This window comes from Notolepis coatsorum (assembly GCF_963971535.1).
Source record: "Notolepis coatsorum genome assembly, chromosome: 4".
Taxonomy (NCBI): Eukaryota; Metazoa; Chordata; class Actinopteri; order Aulopiformes; family Paralepididae; genus Notolepis; species Notolepis coatsorum.
In genome coordinates, this window is record NC_140168.1 from 32,222,160 (window position 1) to 32,248,334 (window position 26,175).

At 43.9% G+C, this 26,175-nt stretch overlaps 1 protein-coding gene across 1 annotated transcript in view; it reads left to right on the plus strand.

Moving 5' to 3' along the window:
- Window positions 1-1,627: 1,627 nt before the first annotated feature.
- The window catches only part of LOC311227055 (growth factor receptor-bound protein 10-like), a 119,708-nt gene continuing 95,160 nt past the window's right edge, over window positions 1,628-26,175 (plus strand). The window contains exons 1-2 of the mRNA XM_084312572.1: window positions 1,628-1,810; window positions 10,393-10,509. Of these exons, the coding sequence (XP_084168698.1) occupies window positions 10,459-10,509 (51 nt within the window). The 5' untranslated portion in view covers window positions 1,628-1,810; window positions 10,393-10,458. The remainder of the gene's footprint in view (window positions 1,811-10,392; window positions 10,510-26,175) is intronic.

A 26,175-nucleotide genomic window follows, 5' to 3' on the forward strand; every position in this document is an offset into this window, starting at 1 on the left:
TGTTCCCTGTTCCCATCCCTCTATATACAAAACTAACTTTTTCCATTAACCCTTTCACTACCACACTACAAAGGGTTAACGCTTTCACTCCCACACTACAGTAGGTTAACCCTTTCACTACCACACTATAAAGGATTAACCCTTTCACTACCACACTACAAAGGGTTAACACTTTCATTACCACACTACAGTAGGTTAACCCTTTCACTACCACACTATAAAGGGTTAACACTTTCACTACCACACTACAGAAGGTTAACGCTTTCACTACCACACTATAAAGGGTTAACACTTTCACTACCACACTACAGAAGGTTAACGCTTTCACTACCACACTACAGAAGGTTAACGCTTTCACTACCACACTACAGAAGGTTAACGCTTTCACTACCATTGCTCAAAATTGGTAGGAGTAGCGGAAAAACGGATTTGGACAACATTTAAAAATGGCAGACCAAAACATAAAGTTTGCTGTTATAGCGCCACCATCTGGCCAAATGGCACCAAATTCGTCACTGCTCTCCCCTCCATCCTCAGCAATACACCCGTCGAGCGTGAAGCCAGTCTGGCGAACAGTTCTCAAGATATGCAAAAGACATAGTATACATAGTCACGCACACAGCAGAGATTCTATGTGCTTGTGTGATAGTAGTGTTTTCCTGCTAACACGCAGGACAGTGTGAGTGTGTATTGTTGTTCTTGGTGTGAGTTGGGGGATGGGAAGGTGCATAGGTGTGGTGGTGAGGATTAAGACCGAATAAATTATGGGTTGAGAAAGGCCAAATGGCATCGAGGGCAGTTGAATACGCCTAATGAGTTTGACTGATTGACGGGTGTGCAAACCTTTCTATAAAAATGTCACTATGAATTGAAAGTCAAGTCAAGTCAAGAGTTTTATTTGTCACGGCATACGGATATACAATGAAATGCGGGTGGTCTTGCCCGCAACGATGTGCAATTGGTACAACATATAACATATAATAGAATCCAATACAAAAAATGTGTGCAATAAAATTGTGCAATAACAGGTAGCAGGTAACAATAAATTTGTGCAATGACGGGTAACAGTTGACAGTTAACAGTAGTAGTAATAGTAGTGCAATACACTGTTACTGTTGCTAATACTAATTTAAAGTGGCCTTTCCTTTTGGCAATAAGTGAGGGTGCGTGCGGCCTGAGTGTGTGCCCGCTCATGCTAAAGTGTTACAGTGGTACTCAATGTTCATTGTTCAGGACTCTGATGGCCTGGGGGAAGAAGCTGAGCCTGGGGGGAAAATGGGGGACCCTGATGTAAACAAGACAAACGTCTTTCTCTGGTCTGCATCCCCTTAACAATTGTGTGTATTGAGCCGTACTGTATTGTACCCATCTGTTAAATAAAGTTTTCATTCATTCACATAAAGTTAGAGAAGGCCCTTGCCTACTAGTCTCAGTCAAATTGTGTCACCATCGGTCTGCTATGTTCCACACAGGGTTAAACTGGGGTTCCCTGTGAGGTGGACGCCCACTGCTGTAGCGGGGCGGGGTCGAGGGGAGTTCTCCTGAGTGTGTGCGGAGTCAGCTGGCCAAAGTAGAGTGTGCAGTGCAGTGTGTGTGTGACGTGTGTGTGTGTGTGCATGGACGCCGCGGCTCGGGACAACAACGCGAGGAGGACAACATAATAATAGTTTTGTAACACACTTTCCACATATTGTCAGTCACGTCTTTTAGAAGCAAACACACCGACAAGCCAAGCGAGCGTCTCTCTCTCCACCACCAGCCTCGGGTGTCACCATAGAGTCCTGCGTCCTGCAGCTCGATCGGTCCCGAGGTGAGTCCCGATTCTTTTTCCACGATCAGCGGCTTGTTTGTTTATATATCTGTATGTTTTGAAAAGTATCGGTACAAGGACAACAAGGTGTAGTAGTAGTAGTAGGTCGTCATGTAGTCCGACTATCGTTGGGATGGTGAGATCGTCTTCTTGTTTTATTTTATTTTTTGCAGATCGAACGAAGGAATGAGTGAGATGGGGGAGGGAGGGAGGGAAGGGAGATATGGGCAGAGGAGGGGGTCGACCGTCGACCCTTTGTAGACGTCAACCTCCACCCCCCCCCCCCCATCGACTTCTACACCAGCCAGCTTTCTTGAGTAGTAGTAGTAGTAGGCCCCGTAGTCGCTGCAGCAGCGGCTCAATCGGTGCCACAGGCTTTTTACTGAATGATTGTACGAGGCTTTGTAATCGCAGTTGTTGCTAGAGTTGCCCGTTTTATTAGTTACACCTTACAGGCTAGCTCTCTCTCTCTCTTTTTTTTTTTTTTTTAAATAAACTATCCATCACACCAGCCATTTAATTGTAGGCCACAGTAATTGCAATGTAGCTTCTTAGGAAATATATTCGAAGTTACAATGCATGTTGAACTGGTTGCATGATCAGACAGTTGTGTGTGTGTGTTGATAGCCTGTCATAAAGGTCCGTTACATAATGCAGGCTAATCTCTACACTCTGCTCAACTTCCTTCCTCCAGGGAGATGCCAGGTCTGCCCAGGACCAGCATTGGTCTATTTAAAGTTCAGATATAGAAGTATGCTACTATACAGGTGGTAATGCATGCTGGTACTGTAAGTTCAGTTGAAAAGGTATGCTACAGCTGACAAAGCATGCTGGTACTGTAAGTTCAGTTGAAAAGGTATGCTACAGCTGACAAAGCATGCTGGTACTGTAAGTTCAGTTGAAAAGGTATGCTACAGCTGACAAAGCATGCTGGTACTGTAAGTTCAGTTGAAAAGGTATGCTACAGCTGACAAAGCATGCTGGTACTGTAAGTTCAGTTGAAAAGGTATGCTACAGCTGACAAAGCATGCTGGTACTGTAAGTTCAGTTGGAAAGGTATGCTACAGCTGACAAAGCATGCTGGTACTGTAAGTTTAGTTGAAAAGGTATGCTACAGCTGACAAAGCATACTGGTACTGTAAGTTCAGTTGGAAAGGTATGCTACAGCTGGCCAACCATGCTGGTACTGGAAGTTCAGTTGGAAAGGTATGCTACAGCTGACAAAGCATACTGGTACTGTAAGTTCAGTTGGAAAGGTATGCTACAGCTGACAAAGCATACTGGTACTGGAAGTTCAGTTGGAAAGGTATGCTACAGCTGGCCAACCATGCTGGTACTGGAAGTTCAGTTGGAAAGGTATGCTACAGCTGACAAAGCCTGCTGGTACTGTAAGTTCAGAAGTACACTACCGTACAGGTGGTAAAGCAGGCCGGTACTTGAGTCATTTGCCACCATTGTCTTTGACCATGGTTTTATTTATTATTATGAGCATGTCCGTGGCGTGAACACACGCTCTGCCTTTTTTCATTATGCCAGTTGACATAAGCTAACCAGAGGCGGCCAGCTATGATTAACCATGTCCGCCTGAAAGGCTGGGTTTCAGCCATTCCTCCCTGTAGATCAATGGTCATTTGTGCACCCGGCACCACATCTGCCTCAGTCTCCACTCGCGCTGCGTTCTAAGGTGGGGACAGGAGCATGAGATCCGGGCTATTAGTGGAGCGGTGCGAGTAGAGCGCTGGTTTAGCTGTGGATAAATACAATGTAGCATATTCATAAGGGCCTTTTTGTCAGCACTTTTTCCTTGCCGGGAAAGTGTAGGATAGGATCCAACACGCACCGCACACACAGCTACACTGACACACACACACACACACACAAGCCAGTGACATTATTAAGTTGATCCCTGGCCTATCTTACATGGAATCGCTCTGTATGACCAGTAAAGGTGACTGACTCTTGACTCTCCAAGGGGGGAATAAATGTCAGCAAATGTCAGGGCTGTGGAGCAGGGCTGGACTTTCCACTCTCCATGCTCATTAGTCTCCCATGCAATCAGCCCCTGTTTGCCCTTTTATTGAGGACTTTGATTGGTGTGAATGCACACGCAATAACTTAAACTCCGCCTGTGCGAAATGCAACAATTTTTTTTTGGTGAAGTATGCATTTATCTATAGCAGAAGATACTATACATATGTATGCATGACACATGCACAAGCACATACACATCATGCATGCATGCACACACGTACACAGAGACTTACGTACACACAAGCATGCACGTTCACGCACACACACACGCGCGTGCACACGCGCATACACACAATCTCAGTCAGCAGAACGGCCTAAAGATAGCAGCCCCAGTGGAAACAGTAATTAGAGGGGTGAAGAGAGAGAGGGAGAGCGTAAGAGAGAGAGTGAGAGAGAAAGTGGGAGAGAATATGAGGAGTGGGAGAAGAGAGAGAGAGAGAGGGGAGGAGGACTAAGGCACCATCTGATATGTTATATAATAACCTGCACAATGGAAACACGCTGAGAGAGGGAGAAGAGACGCAAGAGAGAGAGAGTTGACTTGAGGGACGATGGGCTATTTAGTGGATGTGAGCGATAAGGGCCAAAGACGACTGAGATGAAGACGGAGACAGACAGACGGCAACATTATGGATAGTCAGACAGAGCAACAGAGAGAGAGATAGTCAGACAGAGCAACAGAGAGAGAGATAGTCAGACAGAGCAACAGAGAGAGAGATAGTCAGACAGAGCAACAGAGAGAGATAGTCAGACAGAGCAACAGAGAGAGAGATAGTCAGACAGAGCAACAGAGAGAGAGATAGTCAGACAGAGCAACAGAGAGAGAGATAGTCAGACAGAGCAACAGAGAGAGAGATAGTCAGACAGAGCAACAGAGAGAGATAGTCAGACAGAGCAACAGAGAGAGAGATAGTCAGACAGAGCAACAGAGAGAGAGATAGTCAGACAGAGCAACAGAGAGAGATAGTCAGAGCAACATAGATAGTCAGACAGAGCAACATAGTCTAGACAGAGCAGCATGGAGTATAGACGGAGCAACAGAGAGAGATGGTTAGACAAAGCAACAGAGTAGACGGAGCAACAGATGGATAATCAGACAGAGCAACAGAGAGATAGTCAGACAGAGCAACAGAGAGAGATAGTTAGACGGATCAACAGGGAGTCTAGACAGAGCAACAGAGAGATAGTCAGACAGAGCAACAGAGAGAGATGGTCAGACAGAGCAACATAGATAGTCAGACAGAGCAACAGAGAGGGATGGTTAGACAAAGCAACATCGACTCTAGACAGAGCAACAGAGTCTAGACAGAGCAACAGAGAGATAGTCAGACGGAGCAACAGAGAGATAATCCGATAGAGCAACAGAGAGATAGTCAGATAGAGCAACCGAGAGAGATGGTCAGACAGAGCAACAGAGAGATAGTCAGACAGAGCAACAGATACATAGTCAGACAGAGCAACAGAAAGAGATAGCTAGACAGAGCAACAGAGTAGACAGAGCAGAGCAACAGAGAGAGAGATAGTCAGACAGAGCAACAGAGAGAGATGGTCAGACAGAGCAACAGAGTCTTTTGTAGGAGGCTGCTATATTTCATGAGCAGGGACCGAAACTAAAGCCCGCCGCCCGCCAGGGGCGGTCAGTTTTTACCGTTGGCGCTTGACACTTAGAGGGCTGCCCGCCGTGTGACGTGTAATCAATCAAGTTCATAACGATACTCTTATTTTGAAAATCTGTGCGGGTCTCATTTCCGCCCCAAGCGCATCTCCAGTCATAATATCGATGGCTCTGGCAGTTAGCAACAATTAGGTTCGTATGATACTCTTATTTTGAAAAAAACCGTGGCAACGAGTCATATCCGCCCAGCCCTGCAGCGGGATACTATTGGCTAAGGGCTTCTGCTCGCAGTGCTCATGTCAACACAGGCAGTCTGCTCTAGAAGAGCGGACCTCCGTTACTGTTTAAACAATGACCCAGTCAACTATTCACTTTTAGTTTAATACATGACGAGGCATTGTCTAACGGTATCTAGCTGGCTAGCTACTGATAGCTGCTGATATCAACAAATGCTCCAGCAATAGTCGACTCGAGTGCATAATACCTCCGTTCCCTCGTTAGCTCGCGTTAGCTAGCTCACGTTAGTCGATCTGTCCCAGTAAACTAAATTGTCTTAACGTTATCTACCGGGCTAGCAGTAGCTACAGATAGCTCCTGATATCAATGTCTTATAACATTGATTGAATGCGTATTCTAGCTGAGGGCATGTTGAATGTGATTTGACACAAGAACAGTAATGTTATAAATGGGTCCAGCTGCATCGCCGGAGAATCCTTGCATGCTGAATGTAGGGTCTAGCTGAATATAGGGTCTAGCTGCAGGGCCGGAGAATCCTTGCTGGAGCTGGAGGCTACTCAAGTATACACACACAGACAGTGGAGCTGTTTGCAGATAGCAAGCATTTTGACTTATTGCGTGGTGGCGATGTCTCGCAGATAATACAACTACAAGTATGATTATATAATATATATTTTATTTAAAAAAAATAATTATATAAAATATATATATTTTTTTTAATCAAAAAATGTTTGGCAGGTAAGAAATATGCTTGGCGGGTAGACTCTTCCCATCTACCCGCCACTGGCCGGTGAGTCAAAAAGTTAATTTCGCTCCCTGTTCATGAGTGTTTGTCCAAGATATATTCTAGATTGTGATTCTGCATAAAGTTTATGGCTGTATGCTACAGACATACGAAAACATTGTTGTTTGGTGCAGCCCCCACACAAATCGCACCATAATTTAAATAATAAAAATGACTTAAAACGTTCTTAGTCATGGGATTTTGTTGACTAAGCAATTAGTTGTTGATTTCATTGACAAATCTTTAAATCTAGTGTTTTTCCAGAGATGTGCTTTTCATCTTTCAGGAAATACCCCATTGAGCGTGGGAAGAAAACATAGACATATACAAATCAGCTAAGACCTGGTCAGCTACAGACGAAACCGACAAACCGGGTAATCTGGTGACCAGGTCTTAGCTGATTTGTATCTATGGAGTATATGTCTATGCTCCACTATGAGGAGCAACCCAACTGAAATATCTGCCAAATTGATTCTCTGAGAGAATGTACAACCAATCACATGTTGAGAGAACGTACAACAACCAATCACATGTTGAGATAACGTACAACAACCAATCGCATGTTGAGAGTGAGAATGTACAACAACCAATCGCATGTTGAGAGACCGAGATGACAGACAAACATGGATGTCGGGTCATATTGCTCTGTTCACAAAGCATTTCACTAGTAGGGGTGTGGAAATTTCCCCGATTCTAAAGGGGTCCCCACACGGCGACCGATTTTTTTAGCGAGCTGACAGACAGAATTGTATCGCCTTCATTGTTATGAATGAGAGAACCCACACGGCAGGAGATTCTGAAGCGACCATCGCGCAGCTATTTCTGTCGCCTCGCTCAATATCGCCTCGATCCTATTTTCTGAGGCGACACAGCAGGACAATGAGGAAATAACATGACTTCTACAGTAAAAGTAGTACAGAAGTTCTACTGGTGTATCATTTGTACACCTTTAATGTATCATTCAATACATTCATTGATCAATAACCTACGTATTATTACCATGCTATTTATGTTCATTATTATTAACAGGAACAATTTAAATAAATAACGTTAGTTTGAGAAGCTATAGTGGCCGGCGGCCGCTTGTCATTACTAATAAATGAACAATGCCCCACGATGCACCTACTAGTGTTTTAATACTCGGGTAACAAAATAAGTTGTGGATGTTGACAGAGTTTAATGTCCAGGCTGCAGCTGATGTAGTTTGTAAGGTTTATTGTCCAAAGAAAATTATGGTTGAGAATAAAACAGTTTGCGTCTTCCGTGAAAAAAAACACTTTCAGCAGCTGCATAACACTACTTGTCCAATCGGTGGTAGTGAACGTATCGTAGCGATCAGGCATGCAGTAATGTCAGGAAGAATGAAGAGAGGTTGTATTCGTATATGGTGGTTTAATTCCAGCTCAATATGGGTTTTACAGGTTAATACTCTCGTAACGCACAACACAGCTACCTGCTAATTATATATACGCTCGCTTCACGACAAACTAACGTCCGGTCCCGGCCGGCGGTCGCCCGCCGTGTGCAGACCACTTAAGATGCATCGCTACGTGGACGATTCTGCATCGATGCAGTGACAGAACATAATCGATTATTAAATTAAAATGTTTGCTCTTGCTAGCTTTTATGTTCTTTTACAATGTAGCGCTTTGGGATTTGCTCCACAACTATAAAGCACCCTACAAATCAAATATATTATTATTAAAGCTAGTGCACTGCTCTGTGATCTGATGTTGATATTCACTGATGATGTTTTTTGTATGTTTGTAAATAAAAATTGAAAATAAAAGATTAAGGCCCCGTTTAGACGGAAACGCTAGCAGGTGAATCCGCAAATTTTTTTTCTTCGGATGTGCCTTTCGTTTATACGGAAACAGCGTTTTTACGGGGTGAAACCGCAAAAAGGTGAGACTACCTTCCAGGGTGGAATTCCTAGAAACGCAAAAGCTTTGCGCTCTCGTCTAAACTGTCAAAACGTATAAATCTGTTAAAACGATGACGAAAGGGTTGTCACGGCTCTGGTCGCGCGTACTGCTTACGTCACAGGTAGCAGGTATGCGCCAGTAGCCGAGACGTAAACAAAGCAAGTATGTCTGACTATATCAACGGAGATCACCTGAAGGCTACATTGGCAGTACTTTTAACCCTTTCACTGCCACACGACAGAAGGTTAACCCTTTACTATCACACAACCGGCTGTCGTGTGGTGTGGCAGTGAAAGGGTTAAAGGATAACTCCACTATTTTGGGAAATTAGCTTATTTAACATCTTCCCCGGAGTTAGACAAGAAGATGCATACCTTTTTTGTCTCTGTGCGTGCATTTTAGCTTTGGGAATAGATGCTCCGTTAGCATAGCTTAGCTTCATCACTGGAAGTGAGGCAGGACAGTAGCCTTACAGTGCCTTACAGTGTATTGCAAGGTCTGACATTGACCAAACTTGATATGCATGACCTTGGTGGGCTCTAGGTCAACTCCTGAAAAGGGGGTCAATGTCAGACCTTGCAATCAAAAGTTAGGGGCGCACTGAAATTATGGCAAGGGTTATTAGCCCCCTAACTTTTGATTGCAAAGTCTGACATTGACCCCCTTTTCAGGAGTTGACCTAGAGCCCACCAAGGTCATGCATATCAAGTTTGGTCAATGTCAGACCTTGCAATACACTGTAAGGCACTGTAAGGCTACTGTCCTGCCTCACTTCCAGTGATGAAGCTAAGCTATGCTAACGGAGCATCTATTCCCAAAGCTAAAATGCACGCACAGAGACAAAAAAGGTATGCATCTTCTTGTCTAACTCCAGGGAAGATGTTAAATAAGCTAATTTCCCAAAATAGTGGAGTTATCCTTTAAATACACAAGAATCTGTCCCGCGGCGTGAGTGGACCCACTGTCTGTGAGTGACTCTGCTTTGGTCCAATCACATTCCCCATCCACAGTCTGCGAATCAGAGGCAGAGTAGGGCGGGTCTTCACAGCACGTCATGTGACATATGCGCCAATCGTGTGACAGCGGGGCTCCGTCGTTACAGCGTCGTCTGCACGGAGAATTCCACCCCAAAACGCTCGTCTAAACGTAAAATTAAAAGTGAAACCGCAAGATGACTTTTGCGGTTTCTGTTCACAAAACGCTCGTCTAAACGTAGCCTAAGTTAAAAAAACTCAATTCATAGAAATTACAGGATCAGGCTTTTCTAAAAGTATTGATACTAATAGAGTATTTAAGCGTTTTTAACAGCTGGGTATCGAGATACCTTTCTAGTATCTGTATCATGCAACACTAGTAAAGACATTTATTTTGACATTCTGATTTAAGAACTTTCTATATAAAAGTAAATGTATCTGACTGCTTGTATTAATTGATGAAAAAGTATCCATGGGCAGTAATATAGATAATAAAATTGAGGATGTAATATATTATTGAGATGCATCGTAGAATCGAATCGTGGACAGCTGAATCGTAATCGAATCGTGGGGCCAGTGAAGATTCACAGCTCTAGTGTTCACTGTCCTCGCTGAAAGTGTGGAATCAAAATGTTCCAGGACTGAACACAAAATATTACACGGTTTCTGGACATCCAACTCTACGACACACTCTCTCTCCTCTCCCCCCTCTCTCTGTGCAGGTGGTGAGTGGTCATGTGGAGCTTTCGAGCTGGTCTCCCAATTAGTCTTGGGTTTTGTTAGGGAACTGACTTATGCGAGTCTTTATACAAATGGCTGTTTATTTTGGATTTGGCGCGCGCGCGTGCACGTGCACAGGCTTTGTTTTCTCTCTCGGCGGAGGAAGTCTAGGAACATCAAATAGAAAAGTGATTCCCTGAATACCGCGCAGTGCCTCTCCCAGAAACCTCCACTGGGACGTTGTCGAGTTCTCTTCTCTCTCTCCTGAAGTCTCCTCCATTTTCCTGGCTGTGCAGGGGTCTGGTAGAGCGGACGGCTCGGTGGATGTGATTCCCTGCAGCATCGGCACTGGAGAACACAGCATGGCCTTGGCCGGGTGCCCCGACTACTTCCTACTGCAGCCCAACTATCAGGTAAACACCTTGACGTCGTCATGGTGATCCAGAATGCGTGGCAGAACCGGTGCTTGTCATCTTTTGATGTTTTTACGGCGAAATGCAGGAGAGGTGCAGCACAAAACCTGACCCGTTTCAGTTAAAGGTGCTGTGAGCAATGTTCCCTCAAAATGTTTCGGTCTGAGCAAACACTCAAACACTCTGAGCAGACATCAGCAACTACTGAGAAACATACGTCACCTGCCGATTAACCGGTTAGTTGATAAGCGGCGGTTTGTAAAAAATCTGAGAATCTTAATTTCCCTCAATGTCTAACATAGAAATCTATACATTTAGCTGATACACAGAAATAATACAAAAAGGCATATTATATATTCCTTAATCAAATATTTATTTGACCATTGATTGACGATACAGAGCAAAGTCCTTACTTTGGCGGCGGTGGTGTGAGTCGTGTCACTAACTTTTGTCTTTTTAGGAGGCTGACTCGTCATTATTTTATTAAGTAAATTATAATGCGACTTCAAGGGTGACCATATTGTGATTTTTTTTTAAAGAGGACACTGCCTTCAGCCTCGAGATACTTAATGATACTCGAAGTTTACTCAAATATGCCTTATCATTTTAATATATTTAAAGTATGCCTCCTCTGTATGGGTATAAATAATATAACAAAATAATATCTCTCTATAACCAAAGTTACTCAACATGCTGTATTATGCCTAAAGTAATCTATCTGACAAATCTCAAGAAAATAACTAAATCAACCTATGACAAAATAATATATATTTTCAAGTCTTTTACTGGACAAAATAAATAACAAGAAAAATATGAAGTAATGTTCTAAATAATACCCTTCTGTATTAGAAAATCCAGCTTTAAAAAATATATCTTTGTATCTTTTCAATGTAAATTATAAAACAGTAACCATACTAATTTAAAAGTGCACTATGCAGTTTCAGATTTGTTGCAATTAGTGTACTAAACTAATTTATTATACACATAATCCTTAGAATAATTGTATCATAAGCATCTTATCAAGGGGCGGCTATGGCTCAGGGGTAGAGCGGGGCGTCCAATGATCGAAGGGTTGGTGGTTCGAATCCCGCTCATTGCCGTTGTGTCCTTGGGCAAGACACTTAACCTACTTGCCTCGTATGAATGTATGCATGTGAATGAATGTTGGTGGTGGTCGGAGGGGCCGTAGGCGATGATTATTCGCCGCGCTTCCGTGAGTCTGCCTCAGGGCAGCTCTGGCTGCAATAGACCTGTCTCAAACCCTGCCCCTTTTCTTGATCCTCCAATCACAGCTGTCGCTTACCTCGGACTTCCTTTGTTTGTACGAGGAAGTCAGAGGTAAGCGACAGCTGTGATTGGAGGATCAAGAAAAGAGGGCAGGGTTTTGAAACAGGTCCAGAATAATGGACTCTGTGAAGCGCTCTGAGTCAGAGAAGAGCGCTATATAAATCCAATCCATTATTATTATTATTATTATCAAACCAAAACATAATTTTGAGGCATCAAAATAGTTTTCAATTATTTTCTTTCTCTCTGTATAGCTGCATTCTTCAATCAATTCGGTCAACTTTGCCATCAAACTCTCGCCTCGCACTGCTTTGTTTGTAATGTTTTTTTTGTGTCCATGTGAGCTTTGAGATCGCCAGCACCTTTTATTAGACACAGAAACATATGGTCAAACTTTGCACGCGTTGCACTCCGCTTCCAATTAGTCTCGACCGGGACGATAAATTGGGAATTTTCTCTGCAGTTCATCTGTAATGTACATTTTCGCGTTGGCATTGTGAGCCAGCAATGCTGGTCGGATCTGTCTGCTTCCTGCTCTGTTGTGTGTGTGTCTGTGTGAGCGCAGTAGCGACGCCCACAATACACTGAAAGCGGGGCTTCTCTTGGTAATGGCATACGGAACAGGGTACCGTAGTATTCGGTGCAACGTGCCAGTCAATTTAACTACATGCATATTTTACACAAACGTTTCTGTGCGCGACAGATTTCAGATGTGCGCGGGAGCGTTTTGCCATGTGCGCGCAGAGGCGCACGTTAGAGGGAACATTGGCTGTGACGCCTGTGAGTGGTATTCCTTTGTTAAAATAAGTGGTCTGGGCGGCCGGGTAGCGCAGCGGACTAAGCGTCTGTCTACCACCGCAGAGACAGTGGGATCGAATCCGGCTGCCGCGGTACCTCCGGCTTGGTCGGTCGTCCATACTGACACAATTGGCAGTGTCAGCGGGTGGAAAGCCGGTGGGGTGGGTCCTGGTCGTTGTAAACAGCGACTCCTACAGGTCGGTCAGGGTGCCTGCACAGCGAAGGAGGGAACTGGGGGAGGTAGTGTGATCCTCCCACGCGTGATGCGTTACACTTCCCCAGGTGAAAAGAGGCTGCTGGCTGTCTCCACATGTATCAGAGGAAGCATGTGATAGACTTCAGGGCTCCCTAGACCGGCATGTGGGGGGCAAATGCGCGCAACAACCAGGAAGGGGAGGGGGGAATTGGCATAACGACAAATAAGATGGGAGAAAAATACAGAAAAATAGGAGGAGAAAAATGTGAAACAAATAAAAAAAAATTGGTCTACGTGTTAACACTTTGATTGCCTAAGGCTAAATTCATGATATACCATCCGTTGCCAGCTCTATTTAACATGGAGAAGTTCCCCTTCTTTGCAGGGCTATAACTTTTTAAATTCTATTGCTAAATTGCCATTATTAGGGCCCATTCAATGTCCTATATGTATTGTTCAGGGTGTATGAACGTTAAACTTTTTCATTCACATATTCATACTAAAATATGATCTAAAGTATAAGTGTGTTTTCATCTCTTTCTGCAGCTTTCTCCAGAACGTGATTTATAGCCCCAAATGCATTATATTGATCAAATACAGTTTGATAGCAATCGGCGCGATATAAAAAAAATTCAACTGGACGGACTTCTGGAAGTTACTACACGTCATCTGATGTTGACCGGATGGGCGAGGGGGCGTTTATAATTCCGTGGGCAGCGTTATACCATTCATCTAATGTGGGTCAAATGTTCATCATAGCAGTTAGTGTCGAACACGGTAATATTACACACTAAAACTCACCCCAGTCTCCGCGGGCCGTTGGGCGATCAGCGTGGGGTAGACAGTTTTCCATTATGGGATGTTGAAATACCCGGTCCATTTCCAGGTTGTATAATAATATATTTGTCCAAATCATGTTGTTTTTTCGAGTTATTTGCAGCGATCGATGTTCACTGTGTGAAGACTGAGTCTCTCTAACATTAGCGAGTGCCCGGACCACATATGGAGTGAGTCCTGCCGGGTTAAAGGTAACATCCGTTTTTTCGATCTGCCGATCGGCCACCAGATGGCGGTCTTGAACAGCTAGAGGATTGAGAGGAGATCACACTTGTGTCTCAGGGCCCCGGAAAGGAAATATGATTCCGATCACAGATTTTTGAAATATTGATATCAAAGACGAGTTACTGCGTCTTCGGCAACTTGAGCATGGCGGGGAAGGACGCCTAAACTCGTCCTTTGGCAACTAAAGTGTTAAAAGGATGGCACTTACATTCCGACGGCCATCACTGATATAGAGTATGGTGACCATGTTTGGTCAGTAACATGGTTTCTCCCAGAAATAAAAACTAGTTTTATGCAAATATGTGCTTAAACAGGTAAAATAATCTGCCAGTGCAGTAAGCAAATCTGACATGGCAAGATTTCTTGAAATAAGTAAAAAAATATCTAGTGTTCTCTCTCCTAATTGGATAGAGGTGGAAGGTAGGGGTGGACGGTATGGTCTAAAATGTATATCACGGTATAATTTGAAGCATAGACGGTAACGGTATATATCACGGTATCAGTGTTTCCGTTAGAATTATTTTTTTTGCCTGATAGGCAGGCTATATAAAATGACATCCTTAAGGCATGTAGATTTATAATATTTTAACTTAAAACTAGGCTACTTTTGCGTATACAGTCATTATATTCCAAATAAAATAAGTCCCGAGACTCCGTGCTGCTGCCGACTTTAAATCAAATGGGTGTCTGTGGGCAGTCGCCCGACATTAATAAACAGCAGTCTGTTATAATCACATTTTTATGAGCTAACGAATTCCGTTATATTGGACATTTGTATTAATTATATCAAGCGAAGAACTGAGAAATTTGGCAGAGAGAGATGGCAACATTATCGTGGGTTTGCGTGATGACTCTCCACCTCGCAACGACTTATTTGCAAAGAGTATGTCGCTGCAGAGCAGCAGATTCAGCTGTTTTAAGGCTCTATCTGGGGACCGCTCAACAGCGCCCCCCACCCAACAGCTGAATTGCCAATGGCTGAATTGGAGTACTGCATGGTGCCGGTACAGATGGGTGGGTTATGGTGGATTCTGCGGCTCTGCAGCTGCATGCAGTCGCAAAATCCAACATCCAGCTCGCGCTGCCCAGCCGTCAGAACACTACACATCATAATGTTCACAGCAAACTGTAGTTGATCACCAGGTATGTTTTATTAACGTAGAATAATTCATATAAGAAAAACGATAGGGAAATATCTTACCTTTCTCCACTGGTTAAAAATGCCAGGAACTGAAATTGAAACTTGCTGTGCGACGCGGTGATATGCCCACTGCGCGAAGCCTCCTAAATAACTTTTTCCAGTTTGCACATATCTATTATCTATGACTAATTCTATCTATTTTTAGGGGCAAATGCGAGTGAAATAGTCGCTCTGTGGTTACATGACGTCATTGCTATTTTAGAGCTGCTCTACCGGTTACAAGGTATAGTCAATCCATACCGTAGAGCAAATTCATACCGTTTATACCGTATACCGTTTATACCGTCCACCCCTAGTGGAAGGGATACCAGAAAAAGAAATGTCTGTTTCCTGCAGAGCTTAGGGACTGGGAGACCTATGTTACTGACCAAACACACATCAGTGATGGCTGTCAGAATTGTAGAGCTATCTTATTTGAACAATATAAATACCACTTACAGCTCCTTATAAGGCTAGTTGTCTTTTAGATGAGTAAGATCATAAAGCAAACTATTCACGTAGTCTAAACTGGCCCGTCCATGAGTTGAGTCAAAATGATATTACTGAGACCTGTTTGTGTGTGTGTGTGTGTACATATGTTTGTGTGTGTGTATATATGTATATATATATATACATACATATCAGGGCTGTACGCTAAGCTTTTTCACTAGGGGCACACTTGCCCCTAAATGAGAAATTTAGGGGCAAAAAATATTTATTAGGGGCACATTTTTTAATAACAATTTTACCATTATTTATATCGATTGTTTTTGATTTAAAAAGAAAAAAGAAAAAAATTTATTTTATAATTTTTTTTAATAAAATATATATATTATATAATCATACTTGTAGTTGTATTATCTGCGAGACATCGCCACCACGCAACAAGTCTAAATGCTCGCTATATGCAACCAGCTCCACTGTCTGTGTGTACTGAGTAGCCTCCAGCTACGGCCAGGATTCTCCGGAGCTGCAGCTGGACCCTATACTGTAGCCTCCAGCTACGGCCAGGATTCTCCGGCGCTGCAGCTGGTCCCTATTGACTATATTCACTAGCGTGCCCTCAGCTCGAATACGCATCGACTCAGTGTTATAAGACATTGATATCAGGACGGAGCTATCTGAACTATTTAGTTTAATGGGACGTTTCGTTTTGAACAGTAAGCTAACGCAAGCTATCATGCACTACTAGACTTACTGGAGCATTTGTTGATAGCTATCAGTAGCTAGCCGGCTGGCATGCTCACCGAGGTCCCAGTGATTACAACAGCCACGGGTGCGAGAGCGCTGAGGAGGAGCAGACGCCGCAGCTCGCTGATCATACCTGCTGAGTGCTCACTGCTCAGCTCGCGTGAGTGACGTCATCACACGCCTTGGATAATTTAGGAGTGAAATGCGAATCCAAGGCTTGAAAGCACTACTCGCAAGCCTGCCCCCAGATAATATTTACCAATCGCAACGGCCAATTAAAGGGGCAATTCGCGACGATATCATCGCACTGTACAGCCCTGCATATTAGGGATGTGCATCTCCTCACTGAGGCCGATGCGATGTGCATCTCGATACGGTGCCAACGATACGATACATTAACGATACATTTGAAGCACCGGGCGATGCGATGCGATATGATTCACCCCCTGTTGAGATACGATACGATTCGATACGATTTGATTCAACATAATGCGATTCGGGGCGATACGATGCGATTCAACACGAAGCAAAATAATAATAATAATAAATAATACAATTGTATGGTATGACAGAGGATTTGGTTGTATTGTATTGTACAAAACAAGCCTATTAATAGCCCGTCCATCGGCGCCGGGCATAAGAAGTTAATTAAACTTGACAGACATTATATCGATGATAATTATCGATATCGAGTTATATGAAAATAATTTTATAATTTTATCGCGATAACGTTTTTGGCCATATCGCCCAGGTCAATACACACACACACAAAAAACATAATTTTTTATTTCGATTATAATCGATTCTAACATATTCAAATCGATGCATCGAATCGAACACATTAGAATCGATGCATTTCCATTAATCGATGCATCGTTACACCCCTAGTATGTGTCTCTATATACACACTACATGCAATTGTCCTTGGCACGAGTCAGACAGAAACCAAACAACACTGGTCTGGACTGAGGCTACAGGAGGAGACTGGCAATCCTGGGAGTTTGCTGACCATTCAGTGTCATTATCCAGGTGTAGGGGAGGATACTTACTGTTAAAGGTGCTTTAAGTGGTATTTTCTGTTAAGATAAAGTGTTAGATAGCTCTACATTACGACAGCCATCACTGATATAGAGTGTTTGGTTTGGCTCTGCAGTAAACATTAAATGAATGTTCTGGTATACCGTTCCCACTTTATCCAATCAGGAGAGAGAACCCTTGATATTTTTTTACTTATTTCAAGAAACCAGATTATTTTATTGCAGTGGTAGACATGTTTCAAGCACATATTTGCTTAAAACTAGTTTCTATTTCTTATTTTTGCAATTTTGAGTTCTCTCTCATTTGATAAAGTGGGAACAGAAAGGTATGCAGAGCAGAGGGACTGGGAGACCCGTGTTACTGTCCAAACACTATCAGTGATGGCTGTCGTATTGTAGAGCTATCATCTGACATTTGGACCTTTACAGCACCTTTAAAAGTAGACTGCAGGTCAAAACTACCAACAGCCTGGTACTGTGGCCTGAAAAGCATCACCCACCGTGTAGGATTCACAACAACATGTACAGTCTGGTGCTCGCGCTGTGAATGTCTGTGCGGCCCGCATGGACGCAGTGGTATCCGGTTGCCGTCGGGGGAGGTGGTCCCCGAGGAATATGCATGTACAAACACACACCGGTGACGCTTGCGCGGTGTGACATTACTCGTGGCGTATTCTACAATTCACCTCTCAAACCCGCCCTCTTTTCGCCATCTTCTGACCGTTGCGGTTGGAGGATCAAGAAAAGAGGGGGAGCTGTTTGAGACGGGTTAATGTTCCGAATACTCCACACGTCACGTTTGTCAACAACAATAATGAAGATGTGCTTCTCCTTGAGATCGTGAGGTTGTGCGTTCAAGCGTAGTTTTAACGAAGCTGGTGTTTTTTTATAGTGGTGAGTGTCTATGTATTGTGACTGTATGTTTTAACCACTGCACAAATTAAGTTCCGAAAGGAAAATAAAGTAAGTTGAAGTTTTATCTGGAACAAGCCTCCTGGACAAAAAAACCCAAAGGCCTTGGTTGTAAATTATGTAGCTGTTAATCATCTTCCCCCAAAGCTTGAAACTATTTCATTTAAATCATAAATGGACTAAGGATTGCAATGTCATGATTTTCACGGAAAGCTGGTTAATTAAGCCCGAGTGGTCCGGAGGTGGACCGCAAATGACATCACACCATAAATTAATAGAATAGATTCATGTAGTAAGCATTATGTGAATAGAATATAATAATATATAAGTACAGCCCCCTCCTCATGTTACTTCTCCGTCAAGCCAACTGAAGAGACCAAGTGATCGCCGGCCCATAGAAATGCGTGGATTATGTATTTCCAGCACCCAACACTGAATCAATAAATGCGATCAATATTTGGAATGGCGATCAGGAATTGGAATAATCTTTTTGGATAACATCTGATCTGAAGGAATCTATTTTTACCAGTCTTGGGATAATCAGAGCTTTTTTCACAGATATAGCAAGTGTCCCATATGTGTGTGTGTCTGTGTGCGCGCTAATCAGGAAATGAGAGAATCGATATTTCAGCCCGCTTCTATAGCGTGCATAAGTACACATATACTACTGATAATCTAGTGTTTATTTGAAAACGATTCATAAATAGGCCGAAAAATGACAGTTTTTGTGTATGCCAGAATATTCCAGTAAATGCCGTTTATCACGGAATCTATATATTTTCCTGAAAAACGAGGGCTTTTCAAAATGCTATAAAACAGAAATGAACCGATTATAAAAAAATTTAAATTAAAAAATATCCGTTTCGACTGTTGACTGCAAACAAGTCATTGATAAGCGACGGCCAGATTAGACACATAGCCATAATTTAAGACAGAGATTATGCTTTCACAACGCTATCATTGAAGTGGGTGCTGGCATTTAATGGGGTTTTACCATGTTCACCAGTGGTAATCAAAGTGTTAAGCTGCAATGTCCCACATATGGGACGTTTTTCGGACTTTTTGCACCCGGCACTTTGGCGACCCCGAGTGGCTCGGGTGTGCATATTTTGTAATACAATATATATATCGAATTGAAGGCTTATTTGTTGCCTGTCGATAGCGACAAAATCCGCCAAAATCTGTTCAGTGGTTCTCGAGTTACATGCCGGTATTTGAGGCTTGTGCAAAGTACACGGTATTGCGCAAAATACCACTCCGACTCAGGCGTCAATCTAGATCCGATCTCGAAAATGATTGTGGAGGGTTGTAGCCAATGAGTGTGGCTTTCCAATGATACCCCACATGGGGATCTAAGTAAATAAGACTTAAAAAAAACTAAAACAGGAAGAGAAAAAACAGCCGAATGAATTGAAGTCTATGAGAAAACTTAGTAAACTTAGTAGACAGTTTACCAAAATCACTCCTAATCACTCATTTCTGAATGGATCTTTATGAAATTTGGACATGTACTACATAAGGCTTCAGGCAATGGATCTCGTGAGTTTTTTTAAGCAATACCACCTTCTGGGAAATACTACTAACTACTACAGAAAAACTTGAGTAATAACTTTTTCTACAACTCAAGTTCAGACCTATGTTACTCCATTACGTTAGCACTAAAAGTGAATTCTCTTTCTGGAATCAGAAACTTCAGAATGTCATCTTTCAAAAGAGACCAGGCTCATGCATGTGCTATAAGTATAAAGTATGTTGTTTTGGTTTGCAAAAAAAGTATGCAGTCCTCAAAAACGAAAACTAAAATGGCCAATTTTGGAGGCACCTGTTAACACTTCCGGCGCCAGTGCTTTATCCAATGTAGGATAGGACTTATTTGCGAGTGCTTAAAATATATCAAATATAATAGCAATAGATCTAAATAACACAGTGGTCGTCAGTGAGTTGCTTCCAGTCAACATGCACAAAACAGATAATTTTTTCATACATACATTTCCGTTTTATACCGTGATGAATATGAATATATTTCTAGAGCGTTCTGTCTCATCTCAATAAACTCCAGCAAATCGAGCTTCAATGTATTTAGTTAGAAATCGTGCCATTTGTTGCTTGATTTATGAATCGTTTTCAAATAAACGCTAGATTATCGATATTATGTGTCATCATGGGCGAACAGAAGCGGGGTCTGAAAAATCACTTCTCCGTACTTTGGTCGGCGCGAACCTCACAGACACACACACACGCTCCGATGGCGGTGAAAGGAACATCTGATTAACCCAAGATTGGTAACATAGATTCCTTACCTCGCATCTGATGTAGTGCAAAAAGATTAATCCAATTCCTGATCGCCATTCCAAATATTGATCGCGTTTATTGATCCAGCGTTATATATCCAAAACACATAATCCACGCTGCTCTGAGTGTCCCCAGTCAATGTGTTATAACGATACTGCATGCCCGAGAAGGAAAACCTGGACCGGACTTCTTAGGTTGATGCACAGCCCCAGCCAGAGGGATTCCAATGATGTGCAATACCATCCAGGAGACGTTAGGCGGCGGTATTTGCCCTTTGCGAGCTCAGACCCATTCCCAATGATAACGTCAGGCTGGATGGATGAAAAATGAATGGATATAGCGAATAAAAGAAATATCGATTAAAACCCGGGATTTCTCTGGTTTGGCGCCCAGGGCATGGCGAGTTAACCCGACTTATCTCGGGTTTGGCCTCCAAAGTTTTAAGAGGCTAAATTCTGTTCTCCCCGCAAGAGGAGACCGGACATTAGACCATGTTTACACCAATATAGCTGATGCATACAAACCTATTCCCTTTCCCCACCTGGGACAATCTGACCACTTCTCTTTGTTCATCAAAGGTGTGAAACCCTCAGTCAGAACAGTATGTTTGCCACTCAGGCCACCCTGGACTCCCACACGGACTGGAGTATGTTTGCCACTCAGGCCACCCTGGACTCCCACACAGACTGGAGTATGTTTGCCACCCTGGACTCCCACACGGACTGGAGTATGTTTGCCACTCAGGCCACCTTGGACTCCCACACGGACTGGAGTATGTTTGCCACTCAGGCCACCCTGGACTCCCACACGGACTGGAGTATGTTTGCCACTCAGGCCACCCTGGACTCCCACACGGACTGGAGTATGTTTGCCACCCTGGACTCCCACACAGACTTTGACTCCTATACCTCCTCCGTTGTTGACCACATCAATTCCAACATTGATAGTGTCTCACCATCCTTAAACGGATCACTACATTCCCTAATCGGAAGCCATGGATGAACAAAGAGGTCCGTTCACTACTAAAGCCACGTGACACTGCAGCCAGGGCCAACCTGAATAAGGGAATCAAGCAGGCCAAACACAGCCACAAGCTAAGGGTTAAAGAGCACTTCAACAACTCAGATTTCCGACGCATGTGGCAGGGCATCCAGGCCATCATGGAGTACAAACCCACCAACAACTCTCCCCCAACCACTGACTCCTCCCCCAACCACTGACTCCTAACTGCTGATTCCTCCCTCCCTGATGAGCTCAAGATCTTTTTATGCCCGTTTTGACAGAGACAACCAGGAGGCGCCCACCAATGCTGCCAACCTCCAATCCCTTACTCTCCCCCACTGACGTGTGCACAGCACTGAGCAGGACTAGTGCACGTAAGGCAGCTGGCCCTGATGGCAACCCCCGGCAGAGTGCTCAGGAAATGTGCTGAGCAGCTGTCCGGGCTCTTTACTGACATCTTCAACCTGTCACTAGCCTAGGCAGTTGTCCGAGCGTGCTTTAAAACCACCTCCATCTTGCCAATGCCGAAACACTACTCTGCCTCGAGCCTTAATGACCTCCGCCCCGTTGCACTCACCCCCATTATGATGATCTGCTTCGAGAAGCTGGTCCTGGCTCACCTCAAATCTGGCCTCTCACCCTCACTGGACAGTCACCAATTTGCCTACCGTGAGAACATGAGCACGAAGGACGCTATAGCGCTACACTCCGCCCTCTACCACCTGGATGACAGCAACACCCATGTGAGAATGCTGTTCCATCGACTTCAGCTCAGCATTCAACACCATCATCCCCTCCAAACTCATCTCCGAACTTTGTGACCTCGTGGAAACCTTGTGGACCTTGCCATCAACCCCTCTGTCTGCAACTGGATACTAGACTTCCTAACAAATATACTAGACTTCCTAACAAACAGACCTCAGTTTGTTAGGATAGACGATCTCACCGCCTCACCCTGAACACCGGCGTCCCGCAAGGCTGCGTGTTGAGCCCGCCCCTCTACTCCTTCTTCACCCACAACTGCACTCCTATACATGGTACCAACACCATAGTCACCATAATTAAGTTTGCAGACAACACGGCGGTGGTGGGCCTCATAAAAAACAACAATGAGTCGGCCTACAGGGAGGAGGTTCAGCACCTGGCGGCATGGTGTGCCGAAAACAACCTGGCCCTCGCCACCAAGAAAACCAAGGAGCTCATTGTGGACTTCATGAAGACCAGCATCCATGTTCCCATCCACATCAACAGGACGGAGGTTGAGCGTGTCTCTAGCTTCAAATTCCTGGGAGTCCACATCTCCAATGACCTCTCTTGGACCCTCAACACCTCAGCAGTCTCAGCACTGGTCAAGAAGGCTCACCAGCGCCTCTTCTTCCTGAGGACGCCAGATTATCGATAGTATATGTGTACTTATGCACGCTATAGAAGCGGGCTGAAATATCTATTTTCTCATTTCCTGATCAGCGATCACAGCCACACACACACACATATGAGGCATGCTGATATCTCTGTGAAAAAAGCTCTGATTATCCCAAGACTGGTAAAATAGATTCCTTACCTCATATCAGATGTTATCCAAAAAGATTATTCCAATTCCTGATCGCAATTCCAAATATCGATCGCGTTTATTGATTCAGCGTTGGGTGCTGGAAATACATAATCCACGCTGTTCTGATGGTCGGCGATCACAATGGATTCTTCAGTTGGCTTGATGGAAAAGTAAAATGAGGAAACTGGCCCCCCCCATCATCAGTCTAAACTAATGGGGTGCAGTACCACAGGGAGAGACGATAGGGGGCGGTATCTTCCCAATTGAGCTCAGAGAGAGAGGCTCGATTGATGAAATATGAATTAAAATCGGCAATACAAAAAAAAACGCCAAACAAACGCTATATAGCGTTGCCGGCACTCAACTGGCGGCATGAACTAACGACAACGCGTTGCTGGCACTCAAAAGTGTTAAAGGTCCGCGCTGGTCTGTCTATAATGAAATTAAAGGAAAGCTCTCCGCTAAAGCAAGTCTCATCTCAGCCGCGACGTGACACAAGATATACTCGGATGTTCACGATATAGTAATTTACTACATCTCATGTAGAACAAGCCGCGATACATAGAGTATACTCAATATATCGCCCAGCCCTACCTCGGAGCACTGGGCTCTGCTTGCTACCGTGGAGACACAGAACTGACTGCCCTACTTTTAAGATCTATAGATCAGTCTGAGTAGATGCTGTCGCCCACCGATATATATACATTATTTTTATTGATCTTTTTCCCCCTCCTTTTTCCTCCGATTTTCTCCCATCCCAATGTTAGTCGTTATGCCAATTCCCAATCCCCTTCCTGGTTGCTGCGCACTTACCCCCCACAGTCGGTCTGGGAGAGTGGAGGCTATCACGTGCTTCCTCCGACACACGTCTAGCCAATCAACCGCTTCTTTTCACCTGGCAGCGCGGACTCTCACTGAGAGGGTGTAACGTGTGGAAGGATCACACTACCCCCCTTAGATTCTATCCGCGCTGAGCAGGCGCCCGACCGAACTGTAGGAGTCGCTGTTTACAACGACCCGGACCCACCCCGCCAGCTTTCCCACCCTCTAATACTGCCAATTGTATTAGTGTGAACGGCCAGCCAAGCTGGTGACATGCCGGGAGCTGGATTCGAACAGGCGAATCCAGCGTCTCCGCCTCCGGCATTGGTGACGAACGCAATCTCCGTTACGCCACCTGACCGCACTGATATATATACATTATATACACATTGAAAAACATAGACATCCTTCAAGAGGGTGGTGAAAACTGCATATTTATATCTTTATATGTCTGCATATATATATACCCATATCTGTCTGAATATACCTAATCTATTTGACAAACAATGTCACTGACAGAGATGTAGCCCTCCTGCTGACTTGGTGTTCACAATCTGTACGTCGCTTTGGATAAAAGCGTCAGCTAAATGACTAAATGTAAACTATCCATAGATGTCCTGGAAACATTTTAACCCCATGTACATGTGATTTGATCTGGGGATTCAATTGAAAGTACTTTTTGATACCACCCTCCAGAGTGCGCAACTCTGAAGACGCCTGGAGCCGCCCCCCGTTGCGTCACCATAATATTATTTACAAGCGATACGCGGCTTCTCCTGAACCGATGACGCGTTGGCCCACCTCTCCCTTACCCCGCATGCGCAAACTCTCAGCCAACATCACAACAACAATGTAGTTGCGTTCGTGGTGCAGAAGCTATTGAGCCTGATTGGGCTATTGAGCTATTGAGCCTATGCTATGGAACTGTTCCATAGCATACCCCTTCAGTTGATCATGACAAATCCTCTCTTACCTTGACGATTAAAAAGCCTCCATAATTTATTAAATAGTATTCCCATGGCTGGTGTTGAGCTTAGCCAGCTAGCGTTGATGCTATCCAATGCTAACAACATTAGCTAAATACAATAGACGGTGGTATTCTGAGGTAACGTTAAATACAGACAACGTTTGCTAGTCGAAAGGACTGGACAGTTGACACACACGGACAAGTTGAACATCAATCAATAAATGTATTACAACACAGGTAGTTTGAGCTGCGGTCTCTCTCTCTCTCTCTCTCTCTCTCTCTCTCTCTCTCTCTCTCCACTCCCGAAGTACGTTGCGCCGTGTCTCTGGAAAAGTAGGTCAGCTCACTTCACTAATGTTTTTTTTGGCGGTAGGTAGGAGCAGGTAGGTGCAAACTGCGCATGCTCCATTCTTCTTCTCTGCTTTTGGTGTTTTTTTGCGGCAGCGTTTCAGCGGTTCAGTTAGGGCTGGGCGATATGACCAAAAACGTTATCGCGATAAAATTATAAAATTATTTTCATATAATTCGATATCGATAATTATCGTCGATATGTCTGTCAAGTTTAATTAACTTCTTATGCTGCTGCGAATGTCTCAAGTCGAGTTGATGTCGTCATCAGTCTGCGCACGTTAGCCGACAAGCGGAGTATCTCATGACAATAAATATGACACTAAAATACTCTCTTCCGCCACAATATATTGAAACGACGTCCACTGTATATCCCACACTACCATAAACGTGGCCTCAGAATTCAAAACACACACATACTCGGCACGTAAATATATAAAACAGTGCCGTGCAAGCTAGTTATCCTAGCCAGCCTGTTGGTTCTAAGCGGTGCATTCCATGACAATGTGCTAAATATGACACTAAAATACTCTCTTCCGCCACAATATATTGAAACGACGTCCACTGTATATCCCACACTACCATAAACGTGGCCTCAGAATTCAAAACACACACATACTCGGCACGTAAATATATAAAACGACGCCGTGCAAGCTAATTAGCCTAGCAAGCCTTGTTGTTGAGTGAGTCCTACCTCCTTCCGGGTCTCGGCCATCTCCTTCACTGATTGGTTGTTAGCTGTTGTGCGTAAGCACGTCATCACGTAACGTTGGTTGTTGTTAGTGAGTGAGCTGAGCCGAGGCTGAACGGAGCCAAGCTTGGAAAATCGATATATCGAAACTTTGCGACCACGTTTCATGTTTATTTCGAGGAAATAATTTATCGCGATAGTTATCGTTATCGTTTTATCGCCCAGCCCTAGGTTCAGTGTTCTCATTAGGACGCACTAGTTCTTTTAAAGCGATTTCGTGTTTACGTAAAACGTTTTTTTTTTTTTTAAATGAAAACGAAACGGACCAA